The sequence below is a fragment of the Buceros rhinoceros genome, unplaced genomic scaffold (genome assembly GCF_000710305.1).
Source record: "Buceros rhinoceros silvestris isolate BGI_N320 unplaced genomic scaffold, ASM71030v1 scaffold6720, whole genome shotgun sequence".
NCBI lineage: Eukaryota > Metazoa > Chordata > Aves > Bucerotiformes > Bucerotidae > Buceros > Buceros rhinoceros.
The window spans coordinates 15658-29113 of record NW_010391226.1 but is presented as its reverse complement, the minus strand read 5'-3'; the positions used below and the strand labels follow the sequence as shown (position 1 = coordinate 29113).

The 13456-nt window shown below is 36.5% G+C and overlaps 1 protein-coding gene across 1 annotated transcript in view; it reads right to left on the bottom strand.

The window, feature by feature from the left end:
- CCDC67 (coiled-coil domain containing 67) overlaps positions 1-13456 on the bottom strand; it is a 40594-nt gene that overhangs the window by 12459 nt on the left and 14679 nt on the right. Inside the window, exons 5-11 of the mRNA XM_010140707.1 lie at positions 11661-11774; positions 9872-10084; positions 5939-6084; positions 5209-5314; positions 3474-3671; positions 2358-2444; positions 88-287 (exon numbers count right to left, since the gene is read on the bottom strand). Of these exons, the coding sequence (XP_010139009.1) occupies positions 88-287; positions 2358-2444; positions 3474-3671; positions 5209-5314; positions 5939-6084; positions 9872-10084; positions 11661-11774 (1064 nt within the window). The remainder of the gene's footprint in view (positions 1-87; positions 288-2357; positions 2445-3473; positions 3672-5208; positions 5315-5938; positions 6085-9871; positions 10085-11660; positions 11775-13456) is intronic.

Sequence of the window (13456 nt, the reverse complement as noted above, 5' to 3'; positions counted from 1 at the left end):
AAAGAGCTTCACAGTTTGGCCCAGCTAGATGCTGCCAAAAAACTTACAGGAAGGAAGTTTCACACACGTGCACAATCAAAATATTACCTCTCTTCCTTTTCTCGCATCTTTGAATAGGTTTGGTAGCTGTGCTCTGTTTCTCCATATGTATCCATGCGACCCAGTACCAATGATTCTGTGTCGGTTTGCAGCTTAACAGGACTATTTTGTAATCTTACATTCTCATGTTCTGGTTTGTCAATGGAAGCTATGAAATCTCCATGTTCTTCGTCAGATAAATCTATACTCTGTGAAAAGAGAGAAAACCGTCATTAAATAGTTATATTTTCCACAATAAGTGGATGTTAGCATTTTTAACAAGCAAACACAAAACAACGTCCTATGCTGAAGAAAGACCTAGGTACCATATATAATCATGCAGCACTTAGAGCAAACCAAGAGAATTGCCTCTAGAAAAAAACTACTGTAGATAAATGGAAAAGAAGGGATAACAGCCTCTGTAACACAAAAAACCCAATTAAAACTTCTCAACTATGCATTCAAAATATTATCATTGTAAATTCATTGTTTGCTTTGTAAAAGTTACAACATAAAACCAACCATAAAAGCCCCAGCTCCAGACTGTATTGCTCCCTCCAGTAACAATTCCACTAAAAATAACAAGAAAAATCATGGAATTTTATTGCTGTACTAGATACAGGCTGTGTCTGTAGAGTACTGCATTGCACTGGGTAAAAGTATTTGAGAAGTCTCAAAGGATTTGTCAGATTATACACAAAAGACTAAAATGCCATACATTTCATTAAGCTGTGCTTTCATAGATTTCTGACTTTCCTTATTCTTCTGCACCCCAGTAGCTCAGGAGTATTAAAGATTTGATTCTTAGCGTATTCTACACAACTGGTCTCCTGCCCTTGAAAGCTTGTCTATTCCTTGCACTAACTGGTCTGATGTCACCTTCCCAGAAACCTTGCTTTTCTTAGCCAGTTCAAGGGGAAATTTATAAGCCATGCTGGCATGGAAGTGCCAGAAAATATAAGGAAATATAATTTTGTGCAAGGATGGGGAGCAGGGGCTCAGCTCTGTCTCCCAAGTGGAGATGGGTGGCAGAACAGAGGAGAAGGAGAGTGCTAAATCACCCTACCACTAACAGCTCTACACCAGCAGTACAGTTATTATGGCATGAACCCCAAAACTGAGCTGGCACAGCCACTTTGCTTTGGAAATCTGAACAAGTAACCCTGCCTGATGATGCGTTACCCCATACTGACTGAGGCTGGTACTGGTGTGAGGACTCTGTGTGCTACTGTACTGTACAAACACATCCGTAAAAATCTCTCCAGTCCCTGCAAGCTTAGTCTCAAATTCCTCACAATCTCTGATACACAGATCCTCGCAATACATTCGTAAAACAGGAAAGAGCTGTAAAGTCCACAAATGCATTGGTACATGTAGTGACCTTGGTATGTCTAGTAACAGGATTTTACTGTTAAAAATTAACAAACACCTGATATCTACAAGGATTCTTGTCAGACAGCCCTTCTCCATCTCCATGAGGAGTATCAGTGTAGAGAAGAGTTAGACATGCACACACATCCATCTGTATCATATATACACACACATATATCCACAATCGTGTATATGTATGTATAGGTGTTACATCACTGAGAGGCATATATGCTCTTTGAAAGGTGTGGGAAAATGTGCCATCCTTCCATGCATTTGTCGTCTACAGCGGGACAACTGACCAGCTACAAATCCCTCAAAAATGTATTTACTGCAGTATTTACAAGCAACATTCCAGTGTTTTTTCTTGTTATAGATACCATAACTGCAGACATTCTGTAAGCAGGGAACTATTAGAAGCTTTTTGTGGAAGGCAGCATATACAATATTTATTATATCCATATAAACTATAGTTCTACATGATATTATGACACACTTTTTGTGAATGAAACCTCAAATATCCCATTTGGAGAGAAATAAATACTAAACTCTGAAAATCAGCTGGGTGGGAGCAAAACGTGTCAGGTTTTTTTCACTGTTATTTAAATATCATATCAACAAAGGGGTAAAATAGTAAAAGAGGGACATATTTTTGCTTTTTGTCTAGATTACTGAAAAATTTAGCTTACTTCTAATTTACTACAACTAAGGTCAAAATTATTCCTAGCTATGCCCATTTTCAGGTGGTGTGTGAATACCACTTGGTTTTGACTATGTCACACGCCTTATTTTTATTTATTTATTTTACACAAGCCAGAAATCTCCAGATCTGCCTTGATCTCAATCTACCTTTACAATAAATATAAGTAGCTGTTCTGCATATTGCATAGCTTAAGAAAAAAATAAATTACCGTAAAACTTTTACACTCCTGTTTTTTGAAAATGTCTTTTAGGTGTGTGTTTTCAGACTTGATAGCTTTGTACCGCAAATCCAACAACTAGGAAAAGATTAAATTCTCCGTTAAATACAAGAATATTACTGTTAACTTGAAATAATAACTAAATTTAATTTTACAAAATATAAATAAAGAATTACAAAACTATATTTTTTCTTTTTAATACAGCAATACTAAAGCAGAAAGAAGTTTTAAACCATCTATAAAAGATAGACAAATGCAGTGCATTTGTAAGGTGCAGACCACTTTTTGGAGGAAGTGGTCACTTCTCAGGAAAATAAGGCAGTTCACATGCAGTTACAAGAATCAAAGAGGGACAGATCTGGCAGGCCACTGAAACTGGATGAAATCTTAGTCATGAAGCCTAGGAATGACATCCCCTCTTTCAGTGGTACTATAGGGAATGTGGCCTTGTGCAGTGTGACACACAGGAGATGTCTTTCATTTTCCCAAACACTAACTTTCCTATTGTCAAAAGTATGACATTAATCACAATTTTCAATGCGCAATGATTCTCTCAGAAAACCCAGAAACCTCTAAATGGGAAGGTTCTTTTGGTTTACAAAACTAAGTCATTGAGGTAACATGTTTGGTTTTTAAAATTGAAATTTGCCATTAAAACACTGGTATCTTACAGTTTTCAGCTTTAAAAATGCCAGAATTTTCTAAGCAGATTTTTAATGTTCTTCAAAAAGCTTTAAAGAACCATGAAAAATTAGGAAACATTCTAGATGATAGCAAATCTAGATCTAATCAATCTAAATCTAAACAAATCTAATGATAAAGCACAGGTAATGACAACAAACTGGAAGCTCTCAAGATCTTTGGCATGTTAAAATGGTAACTACATTTGATGTCAGAATGAATCATAATTTAGATGTGCTGCTGGCATTTACCGGTACTTTCTTGTTCTGGTGTCAGTTTGGCTGCTTTAGTACTACTTCACGGGTACTACAGCACTGCTGATGAAAACTACAGCAAGAAATGTGCTGTCTTTCTTCACAGACAACGTATGTCATTATCAATAGCGTGGAGTAAAATGATCCAGGCTGGTTTTGCCTGCTTGCATACCTGTTGCTTTGCTAACAATTGATCTTTTATCTCTAACTCCATTTTTAACTGCCTTTCCAGAAGACCAGCTTTCTCCATGATAGTTGCTATAGTAATCTCCTGCCGATGAAGCTCTTCTGTCAGGTCAGAGATTTCTGTCTTCATTCTTTCCTGCTCAGAGCGATGGGACTGTTCCTCTTGATAAACATGGTTTCTTATCTGTACCGAATATGTTTCAAAAAGAAAAAATGCTGTGCAGTAAATATGATGGCATCACTTGTACCTATCAGTGACTTTTTTCGCTGTGGCTTCCAAGACACGAACTCTTATATCCGAATCAGAGATTTTTGAGATTGTGCAAAAAAATGTCTTTATGAGTCAATGCACATAGCTTTATTTATTTTTACATCTTTTTTCAGCCCTTCTCTTGTGCTTTCATGCTCCTATTTAGTATTAGAAATGAACAAAATACAAGGCATTTAAATTAACATTTAAAATAATGTAATAAAAATCATGGCAATTTTAAGAATTGGAATTTATGACACAGAATATCCAAGGAAATATCCATTCAATAAATGTAAGGATGATTTATTTATATTGCTTCTGAGTTAATTTAGGTTTAAAATAAGTTTAATGCAGCTAAATTAACTTAGGAGGAATAGAAATAAATCAATCTAGTGACTCTTTAATAAGAAACTATGTTAGAAATAAAGAGTATATATGGTAAATCACTTTATGAGAATTATTCCTGCCATGATATATAAAATTTCAGATCAAACCTTCTACACTATATCTCCTGTGCAGAGTTCTTCAAAGAATCAACACGAAGATTGTTTTCATAATCTTTCTACTATAAACAACAATTTAGTAGTGATAGATTTTTATATTATGTAAGAGACAAAACTACAAAAACCAGCACAACAACCTTTGAACCGTTTTAATAATTCCTTGCAGTACTGTACACAATCAGTAACAGATGGCATTTCATTTTTATTTATGCAAACTACACAGAAACACTAGATCTGTAAACAAATAGATGTAGATGCAGAAACCCTAAGAGCTAAATCATGTTTATCATGCCAAAATTGCTGCATCCAAGCTGGCTGCATCCAGTCAGAGATATTTCTGCTTGCATTGCTCCTCAGCAAAATCACAACATGCCTGTAAGAGGAGTTTGAGCATCCTCTACTCCTGAACTGCTTTGGCCTGCCAAGCCATGTGCCAGTCCACAGTGCCATGCCACTACTGCATGCACACAGTGCACTGTGATGTGATGCACGGTTCAAACAAAAGAGCACTGCCCTTGACTGTGCAGATGGGCCTTGTGTGGGTACCTACCACAGTGACCTTTACTGGTTGAGCTGTTGGCATATCTGATATCCAAGACCACCTACAAACTACTCCTTACCTCCTGTGGCCTATTAATTACTCATAGACTTGGGGGGAGGGGTTATTACTTGCATGGCCTTTTCTGAATCACAGTGACGCTTAGGCACGGTGTCTTCCATTATTTCAAATGAAGTAGCTAACTCAGTTGTTAGTGCACAGATTCAGAATGTCAGTTTTATAGCTATACACTAACCTCCAGAAATGCAACTATACATGAAAACTTTTTCATACATGGAAACTTCATGCTCTCCTAAAATCACAGTTCATTCGCCCTCTCTTTCCTGCACATGCACACGCCCAAGGTCTCTCTGTTCTAAAAATCCTATACTGTGGTCAAGATCGGGAAATACTAAATATAATGAAATACCTTGTTTAGCTTTTCCCGTTGGCATTCTTGAGTTTGTGCCAATAGTAATAACTCTGTGTTTTTATTTTCTAGTTGCTCAGCATGTTCTACACAAGATGATTCATGCCTGTAAGTAAGAAATAAACAAAACATGGAACAAGTAGAATGTTTAATAACCTTTACCTTACAGTACCCCCTACACAGTTTAAAACTGTGGAAGACCAGCTTGCTGATGAAAAAAGAAAACCCAAAGATTTGGCCTAAACCAGGCTGGATTTTGGGAGATTTCTAGAGATTAAGGACAATGCAAGCGGTGCAGAAAGAATCCTCAAATCTCTTGTAGGCTGGTATTTCATATAATCGCAAATAGCTATGGTAGATTAGATAAAGTATAAAAAGATGAACATTTTGCTCAAAGAATGTTAGGGAGAATCTTAATTGTACTGCTTCCAGAGTGTTTTAATGCTGAAAAAATGCAAGAGACTGTAAACATATAAATAAAAATACATGAAATGCATTGATTCATAAAGATCTAGGCAGCACTAAAGCCTTTTAACAGAGCCTGCACCTAATGTCTGCAATCTTGTCATACGTAATTGCCAATGAAAATATTTATTCTAAAATTGTTTAGAATCTGACATTTGAATCCAGAGTATCTTTTTAAACAGACTTCATTTAAATCAAATGTAAGAAAAAAAGCCATTAGCTCAGAAGTACTTGCTAATTTAAATATTGTCTTCAACATACATACCTTATCTGAGTTTCCTGCATATCTTCATACTCTCTGATTTTCAATAATTTTGTGTGAAACTGTTGGCATTCCAGTTGTATCCTTCTCCAGAGAGCATCCCGTGACTGCAACTCATTTCTCATTGCTGAAAAGCTTGCCTCCATGTTCTACAGCAACAAGCAAATACATCAATAGTTAAATAAAATTAGACAGTTCAAAATGCTGTATTTTAACATATCATTTTTGATACCTGTATAATTTGTATGAAAGGACTTTTAATTTCTGAAAAAGGCATTTCTTCCCTGGCAGTTCCTTTCTCCAGAAATGTCATCTAAAAATTAGATGCTGAATATTCTTTAGCTCTTGCAATGTTCCAATTATCTATCTCTGAAACTATCAGAGGAAACACCATTCAGAAGTTCTTTATTGTAAGAAATGCATCTAAAATACTTAGTTTGCTCGTTTCAGCAGGTTCTACACCATAGAAGATGCCTCACACGCAAGCACTCGTTCCATAAGTAACTTGCATTTTTTCTTTTCCTAACAGCATTTCCCAGTTTGTAAGCTTGAAAACAGAAAGGTAGGATTAGGCTCATGACTTCACTAAACATCACCTGAAAGCTTGGAGCAGACACATCTAGACTTAGGTACTTAGAAAAGGTGTGTGCTCAGTCATCTCCAAAACTAGTTCTATCTGCATAGAATTAATTCCTTATTTAAATGAACATCACAAGAACAATCACAAAAAGATTTTTCTTAGGGACTCCACAAATCTTATCCCTATTTTACCTTTAATTTCTGATCAATAATGTGAAAACCTGAAGATACACACTATACTTGGCATCATAAAATCTGAATTCCCCAGAAAATCAGAATTCCCCCCAAATATACTGAAAACATACTAAAACTAAGAACTTGGAAATATAACTGACAAACAACAAAAGCAGCAATAATGAGATTACTGCAATAATAATAATATCCAGAGAATATTTATTTCCTCTCATTGTTCCAAACAAACAAAAAAAAAAAAGATTTTCCAAGGACATTGATCCTTGGCCTTTAGAATTATTACACTGAAAAGCATTTTTCATAACTTCATTTTTTAAATGTAGTTTCCATGTTTAAAAGCAAAAACAAAGCCTTTAAAAATTCAAAAGACAACTGGAATCTAGAAATGACACTTCAAGCAAGGAACTTCAAAGGTTTATTTCCCTTAGAGCCTCACATGAGCATGACCTTCCTTTCCAGAAGCCTGTGGTTTTCCTCTGGCTGAAGGGGCTGCTGAAGACAGATACGAAGCGCTTCTGCAGTTTTTATAGGAGCTGCATATGTAGATTCATTCATCTCACCCTTTGTTAAATTAAGGTTGAGAGAGCTTTTTTAAACTCTGAAGTGCAAGTCTGGGCATATTCAAGTGAAATAAAGCTTAACGAACTGTTAAAATTGTCTGCAAGACTTGCTTACGATCGTCTTCATGACTTTAACATTCAAGAAATAGACACAATTATTTTATAAAATACGAATATGGGGGGCGAGTTACCCCTCTGATTCCATTCTGAAGTGGATAAGAGGAATGAATGCTGCATGATAGAAGTCATATAATCTGTGACAGACTGCGGTCATCACACATATTTACATAAATTGTATTTTCTTCTGTGAATTACAATAATATCTGGAACAACAGCAGCCACAGCAGCAGCTGCAATTCAGGTCAAGAGTTTCACACGTGACTTAAAAAAAATAATTTAGATATGTACCATTTATCTTTCTAGGAAATAACTATTGCATCTAGTTAGAACACTAAAGTAAAAATCGATTTTCAACCAGAAAACTTTAGGTTATCTTTAGAAAATATCTAATGAAATAAAGCTTTTTAAAGAGTTGGAAAATTTATCAAATCCTCTCTTTTCAGCTTCCTGATCAGCTCCTGTCGTAATTCTACTCAGAGATGTTTGTGGTGGGTTGTCCCTGGCTGGACTCCGGGTGCCCGCCAAATCTGCTTTATCACTCCTCCTCCTCAGCTGGATGAGTGAGAAAAAAATATAATGCAAAGCTCATGGGTCGAGATGAGGACAAGGAGACATCACTCACCAATCACCATCATGAGCAAAATAGACTCAACTCGGGCAAATTAATTTAATTTATGGCCAAAAAAATCAATGTAGGATAATGAGAAAATAAAAACTAAGTCTTGAAACACCTTCTCCCCCACCTCCCCTTCTTCTCGGGCTCAACTTCACTTGTGACTTCTCTACCTCCTCCCCCACCAGCAGTATAGGGGGATGGGTAGTGGGGGTTACGGTCAGTTCATCACATGTCTCTGCCGATCCTTCTTCTGCAGGGGGAGGACTCCTCACACTCTTCTCCTGCTCCAGCACAGGGTCCCTCCCATAAGAGACAGTCCTCCCTGAACTTCTCCAACGTGAGTCCTTCCCTCAGGCTGGAGTTCTTCATGAACTGCTCCCTTCCACAGGGTGCAGTCCTTCAGGAACCCCCTCCAGCATGGGTCCCCTGCTGCCAGCAAACCTGCTACAGTGTGGCCTCCTCTCCCTCCACGGGTCCACAGGTCCATGGGTCTACAGGTCCTGCCAGGAGGCTGCTCCAGCGTGGGCTTCCCACGCAGTCACAGACTCCTTCATGCATCCATCTGCTCTGGTGTGGGGTCCTCCATGCGCTGCAGACGGATTTCTGCTCCACCATGGACCTCCATGGGCTGCAGGGGCACAGCCTGCCTTACCATGGTCTTCATCATGGGCTGCAGGCCAATGTCTGCTCAGGTGCCTGGAGCTCCTCCTCCCCCTCCTTCTTCACAGACCTTGCTGCCTGCGGAGTTGTTTCTCGCACATATTCTCACTCCCCTCTGCCGGCTGCTGTTGCACAGCAGTTTTTTTCCCTTCTTAAATATGTTATCGTAGAGGTGCCACCACCATCACTGATTGGCTCGTCCTTCACCAGCATCTATCCATCTGCTCCAATTGCCATGATTTCTTTCACTCCGTATTCTAGTCCCATGACTTTTGATGGCAGCCTTTTTAACATGCCCCAAAACAGTGGTTTTTGCTTGTATATCGATAACTCGTATATAGGCAAATGACTCTGTGAACTACGAAATGCATGAACATCGCATGCACTAAATGTGGCTGTTCTGACAACATCTGAAATTCACCTCCACCATATATAAAAGGAAATAGATTATCTTTCTCCAGAAAGAGTTGAGGTTGCTATAGGCCACTCAATATATTACTGAACATTGAAGTGCTTAAATAAATAAGCAAAACCATAATTTATACACGTTACCAGAAAAAAATATCAACAAGAATCCCATTCCTGATCTGTTTCAAATGCAGCTAATAGAAAAAGCTGTAAAGATCTTGTATTATCTCAATCTTCTCAGAACTCATATATCAAGACTGAGAGAAGAGGCCCAAATGACTTTCTTCATAGATCATAGTGGAAAACCAGTAAACTAGAAAGAAGATAAAACCTGGTGGTTCTTCATGTGGCTGGCAACTTAAAAATTGCCTGCAAAATCTTCTCTCAATAATTGCAATAGTAAAGTATGCCACACACTTTTCTATATTCTTATTTACTACCTGTATGGCACAGTATACAACAAGGTGTAAATCAGTTAAAGACGTTTCATAGGAGTCATTTATATACAGGGAACCAAGTGAACTAGGCTAAATTCCTGTAGATACTATGGATATAGGAAACTCATATCTTTCTGTTTTCTGGTTTTTTATATGTCTGTTTTTGTCATATTCCTGGGTTCCTTTAAGTGTTACTCAAAAAATTGTACTGCTCACAGCTTATTCTGCGTTCCTGCAAAGAATATACCTAATGTACAGCTCTTTTATATATGCATCTAGTACAACTTTTTGCAGTATACTCTTAAGCAATCAATTTTCCAACATTAATTCTGCAATTGTGATGAAAAAGAAAAATTATTACTACCTGACACTGGTTTTGGTACATTTTTAGATCCTCCCGGAGTTTCAGATTTTCCTCTTCTATTTTACTCTTGTTTAATGCAATTTCATTCACAGTCACCTTTAGCTTTTCAATAATCAACTCATCCTTTTCACTTTCGGGCTGGCCATAGGTAATTACCTCCTCTTGGTTTTGTTTTTTATTGCCTATTTGGAATTGATAATTCTGGGTCTGCTTCTATAAAACAAGAGAATCTTTTAAGTGAAATTCAGTACTTACATGTGAATTGCTAGGGCCAAACCATTACTTCTAAAATCATAAAGCTATTTCCATCTTCACCAGGATTTGCTTTGAAAAGATGTCACAGTTGGAACAGTTTGCATTACTTCTGTAAAGGATGCTTCCTTTTTTTAGTCTCATGTTCCTTGTCCTCAGTACAAAGACTTTCAGAAACTTTCAAGGGTACAGAATTTTTTCAAGGATTTTTCTCCTCTGCCATGCATTTCCATAACAATTAATGTCAATTAGCCTCAAATGTGAAAAAGGTGATTATGATGACCTAGTCAAAGCAGTTACCTACAAAAAAACAAGCCTGGGAGAAATGTTCTTTGGTTCATTGAACTCAGTCATTTGTGTGTTTGTGCCTCAGGACAGGTATTAACCTTTGAGGAGAGGTCTAACATTACATAGTTCTTGTATAATCAGCTCAGTCACTACAGCAACTGTACTGCTTTGATACCACAGTACTTCAGGAAGAATCATTTCCACACTCTGCAGAGTCCCACATCCCATTCAGTTTCTTGTACTAATTAAAATCTTAAAGCCAAAATTTTAGAAAATTTCATCCTTGGGAACTCCAGATCTGAGTAAAGAGTCTCATAGGAATTAGGAAAAGTTAAGAAAGTGTTTCACTAGATTAAGATCCAATAATATTAGTAAGAGTGGAAAAGGGGATCACCAGCCAGCAATGGAATTGGCTTCCCCTTACTTAACTTTTGAGCTGTCTTGTGGCCCAGTTAAGTGTTTAAGTTATTTCCTAATATGTTTTAGAGCAGGATAGGTCATCAAGATGTCGTTAAATCAATATGTTGTTCTGGATTGGAAGGAATTAAAAAAATAAAAATATGCTGGATCAATAGGCTATATAAAAAAAGCAACAAGCAAATTGGCAAGTGAGAAAGAATCAGAAAGTCAACCAAGGACTGAATGGTAACTTGAAAGCTGAAAAATATGACAAAGAAGGGATAAGTGATCTGATAAACAACTCTGAGGTGATTTTGAAGGAACATAAAGAAATTAATTTTTCTGCATAAATTATATTAAAGTATATTTACGATCTTCAGAAAAAAAGAGGCCTGTCTTGGATCTGAGGGAACTTAATATTTCAGTCAACATAGTAACGGCATGTACTAGTTACTCAGTAAGATACTGTCCAATAACATGTTATCACAATTAATTGCATATTAGTAAATAGCATAGAAGATAAGCCTATCTCCACAGAACACTTCAAAAGTAAAAACAAATATGCACTGCTTCTTGCAGGTTATTCTAAATATTGTAGTTTTCATCAAGAAACTTAATACTTTTCTCATTTTAATAAGAAAAAGAAATTTAAAAGATCTGTACATATCATCAGATCTTTCACTATGGGTCTGCCTTACCTAAAGCAATTTATTCACTACCAATATATCCATATATTGTCAGAGTCACTATAAGCTTAACAGTGTTTGGATTTTTTAAAATAAGTTAAAATAACTCTAGCTGCACTAACAGATCATTTTCTTACCAAAAAGCAGGAAGGAAGGAACTTTACCTGAAATAAATTACAGTTCTCGGACAATAATTTTTGCTGAGCTACTAAATAAACAGGATGATTTTGGCAGATTGTCCCCTTCTTATCCCATTCTCTTGATTTTGCCTTAGATTTCTGAAAGGCAGCAAAACAAGGCTAGTAAACACAGGGAAAATAACTTTTTTCCTTAATCTAATTAACTTCGTAATTCATTCAGATCTAAGAAAAATCTAGTTTTTAATTAACACCTACTCCTTCCATAATTTTGGAAAGAAGACAAAAAGCACACTCATATAAACCAGTCATCCCCACCAGAAAAAATCCAGTCTTAAGGGCTGTTAATCTGAAAAAAATGGGTGGTAAACATCATTGAATAAAAGGGATAAAATATTTTAAATCACTTCCATTGCGGTAGATCTTAGAGTCATGACTCTAAGATTATGTCATGACTATAATACACCCAGTTTATCAGAGAGTGGTTCCTGTAACTTTAAAGCTATATCAGTGCCAAGTAGAGTGATCAGCATGGAATCAAATCCTTAATATTCAGACAAATATTCTGAGTGCTTGCAGCTACTGTGAATAAATTTTACTTCTTGCTGTCTTTACAATTGCTGCTTCCGAGTCTGAGCTCACCTAGTTTAAACAAAAACTTTTTAAACAACTTTTATTATAACAGATTTATCTAATATTATTTATAATGTATTTGAACTTGCTTTTAAATCATGAGATCTTATATATTCCCAACTACTCTTATAAAGGCAGTATCCTGCAACATAAGTAGCTGAACTGCAGTTAATAACCTGTTGCTCTTTTAGTTTTAAGAATTAGCAAAATAACAGCATACTGTTTCATACAATGAAAATATCATACTTCTAAGCTGTTGCGAGAACTTCCTTTCTCACAATGGAAACGTTGGTTCCAAAAAGATAGATGAGTTTTTAATAATTATTCTAAACTGGCGTATGCCCCAAATTTAAAAAAAAAATATTTGCTACTGAAACAAAGTTGAATGCTGTCCAACATAGACTAATACAAATCTTCTCTCATAGCTTTCCTAATATCTGCTTTGGCATTTTAAACCAATAAACATCTTCTCATTTTACAAAACGTGATACAAATGGAATTTCAGACTATTTAATGAGGAGTGCAGGTTCAAGCCTTCCTAAAGCACTGCTGAGCTTAGCAGGATTTCAACACAGTAATTATTTCCTGAATACTAGAATTTGCTGAATATAGTCCAAGCACTCATTTTTCATACTGCATAATTAATCAAATTATAGCATTGTGTTACATTATTTTAACATTTAAATCTTAAATAAGGTATTCTGAAATCAGCTGTATCAGATGGTTTCCCATAGTGGTATAGTCAGTCAACAGCAGATGTATAACCCATGTATTATTCCTGTCGTTGCAGAAGTTGGCAGCTATGCTGTAGTTCAAAGTGTAGTAACGACTCTTCCACGTGGAAGAGACAGCAACATTGAGTACAGCTAGGATGTGTCTAGGATATGTTCTGTTACGGAGGAACTGTCACAGGAAGGTCGTGGAAGTTAGTCCTATATCTTACAGAATAAAACAGAAGATAGGCAAGTCCAAAATAAAGACCCCAAAACCCTTCTTAATTGCAGCATAAGTATGAAAGTACTTTAAAACCTATTAGATCTTATTTTTTGATAAACTTCTCAAAGTGTCTAAATAACCTACATCATAAATCTACATAAATCTACATCATAAGCCTGTAAATCTTCACCGTGCTTAGCAGCTAGGCAACTAGCTCACGCTTTCCACTGGCACTGCTCTGCCTACTTTCCCTA